At 28.1% G+C, this 2631-nt stretch overlaps 1 protein-coding gene across 1 annotated transcript in view; it reads left to right on the top strand.

Annotated features, from left to right (window-relative positions):
* The window catches only part of LOC108748732 (carbonic anhydrase 1-like), a 7151-nt gene extending 5427 nt beyond the window's left edge, over positions 1–1724 (top strand). The window contains exons 4-6 of the mRNA XM_018487029.1: positions 289–533; positions 681–917; positions 1114–1724. Of these exons, the coding sequence (XP_018342531.1) occupies positions 289–533; positions 681–917; positions 1114–1323 (692 nt within the window). The 3' untranslated portion in view covers positions 1324–1724. The remainder of the gene's footprint in view (positions 1–288; positions 534–680; positions 918–1113) is intronic.
* Positions 1725–2631: the final 907 nt, after the last annotated feature.

Raw genomic sequence — 2631 nt, 5'->3', positions numbered from 1 at the left:
CTCTGGTGTATATTAGTAGTAAATAATATGAATGTTGAATAGAAGTAATTAAAACGGTCATTGTCAGACAAAACACTTACAAATGATTCGTACGTGTCCTGGCAGTTAAATCATGCTATAAATAATCTTAATCGTGTAATCGAGCTTACAATATGCAGACAGTATCATCAACAATTAAATTTAATACGCCGTGTTGTTACGTAAGAAAGATGTCTGTAATAATCGCAGTTGCACACTAATAGTTTTAATAATTACTATTATGTGCAATTTTTATTTTCTTCCATTCAGTTACATTGAAAACCAACGAATCTAAAGCGGTCATGTTGTCCGGAGGACCCTTAAAGGATACCTATGTGTTTGAACAATTGCATTTTCATTGGGGCGAAAACGATTTCGAGGGATCCGAAGACTTAATCAACAATCACTCGTTCCCGATGGAAATGCACGCCGTCTTTTACAAGGAAGATTACAAATCATTCAAAGAAGCTCTTAATTACAGTGATGGTCTGGCTATTTTAGCATATTTGTACGAGGTAAGAAATTATCTTTATTTGAAAATTTTAATTGGTATTTTTATTACGAAATTAAAATTAATCTTTTTTTATCATTGTAATTTTACAATTTTACATACCTATCTTATTTTTAATAATAAAATTATTTTTAATAATGAAATCACGTAGGTAAGCCCTCAACCGAATCCAACGTATGAACCTATTGTAAAAGTACTACCTGACATAGAAAAGAAGGACATGGGAAAAGTATTGCAAGAACCTTTACTATTGGAAAGTATATTTGTACCAGACATTGCAAAAATGCAGGATTACTTCACGTATTCCGGCTCATTAACTACTCCACCTTGTCTCGAGGTCGCTAAGTGGATTGACTTTAAAGATCATCAACAATTATCACATGACCAGGTCTCTTAACACAATTTACAAATACTATAATATTTTTTAATCTGTGCTAAAAAATTGTCAATTAGTTTTAAATTATGTATGCTGTCAATTTGATACACGCACACGCGCACGCGCGCACACACACACACACACACACACACACACACACACACACACACATAAAAAGTATATATATAGATTTCTCATTTAATTTCAGTTGGCTGCATTTCGTGACATACGGAATTGGGAAGGTAATAAATTGACTCACAATTTCCGGCCAGTGCAGCCTTTAGAGGACCGAGAAGTTTTTCATAACATTCCTAGTTCTCATAATTCTAATGAGCATTCAGGACAACGGAGTGTTAAAGTACCAATTCTATTTGTCGCATTGGGAGCTCTTGTGGCAATTTTTTTATTTGCCATATGAAATTCTTAATACGAAATATTCTAGTCAGAGTTTTTCAATATCATAACTTTCAAATTAAGAGAATGACGAATTAGGTACATACAAAATATAACTTCGATTCACGTTTATAACATTTACATATGTGAGCATCATTGTTCAATATTGATAAACATCAATGATGAAATGATGTTGAGCATTGTGAGCGTGAATCGAACTGCACCCTTGTTTAGTAATTATTACTTTAAAAAAGAATCAGATTTAATTTTATATTGTTTGAAAGTTAAGATTTAATTGAATAAACTTAAAGCAAACTTTCATGACTTTACATAATCATAATAATTCATTTAAGATTACAATAGAATGTATCTTATGTGATACGATTTTTTGAATTTGTATAATTTATTTGTTAATACATCGACATAAGCAAGAGAACATACACGGCAACTAAAATATTATTTTACATATATAAGACAATTGTGATATATAAATAAAATAATATATAAAACAATTGCTAAAATAAAATGTTTGCGTTAATTCTCTGCTGGCAATTGGAAAAATAAGGTTGTGCGTCTACATATATATAAAATATAATAATTTAAATATACATATACAATGTATAAATAATTGAAGCAAACTATAAATCATTGAAGCCTATATTTGTTGTCATATTAGATTACATTAAAGCATCTACCTCGTTTATATATTTTTATCAATACTAAAATCAGATACAGGTATTAATCAAAATTTAATTTTTTCTTTACCTAATTTATAATAATTTATATATTTTAAATTGTTTATTGACTACGTGAAAAAGATTCATGTAAACTTAACGTCAATAATAAGTCGTAAAAATTTCTTGTAAACTTAATATTAAAAAATGTAACACAATCTTGCTTTAAAGGTACCATGGATATTTTGATTGTGAATTTTAATAGACAAATTTAACCCTGTTAAAAAATAAATAAAATACAATCCGATTTTTATGATGGTAAAAACTCATTGTTAAAGATTTGACAAATATACCAGAATTTTTGTTCAGATTTTCATACAATTCGGACCAATAAAAAGTTTTCGAAAATCCCTGATGGAAGAATTTAAATTCATGTTGCCTGTGATGAGTTAAGATTTTTAATGAATTTATGTCATACTTTGTGTGAGCAAGTTCAAGCAAGCGATTATTTAATTCATAAGGAATTATATAAATTCTTTAAATACATGTGTTACATATAAGAAATAATGATGAATTATAAATAGACTATTAAATATATATTCTATATAAGAAAATACACAATTTATTACAAAATATACATGTTTTTAATAATAATACTA

The sequence above is a fragment of the Trachymyrmex septentrionalis genome, unplaced genomic scaffold, assembly GCF_001594115.1.
Source record: "Trachymyrmex septentrionalis isolate Tsep2-gDNA-1 unplaced genomic scaffold, Tsep1.0 scaffold24, whole genome shotgun sequence".
Taxonomy (NCBI): Eukaryota; Metazoa; Arthropoda; class Insecta; order Hymenoptera; family Formicidae; genus Trachymyrmex; species Trachymyrmex septentrionalis.
This window is presented reverse-complemented; position numbering and strand designations above follow the sequence as displayed.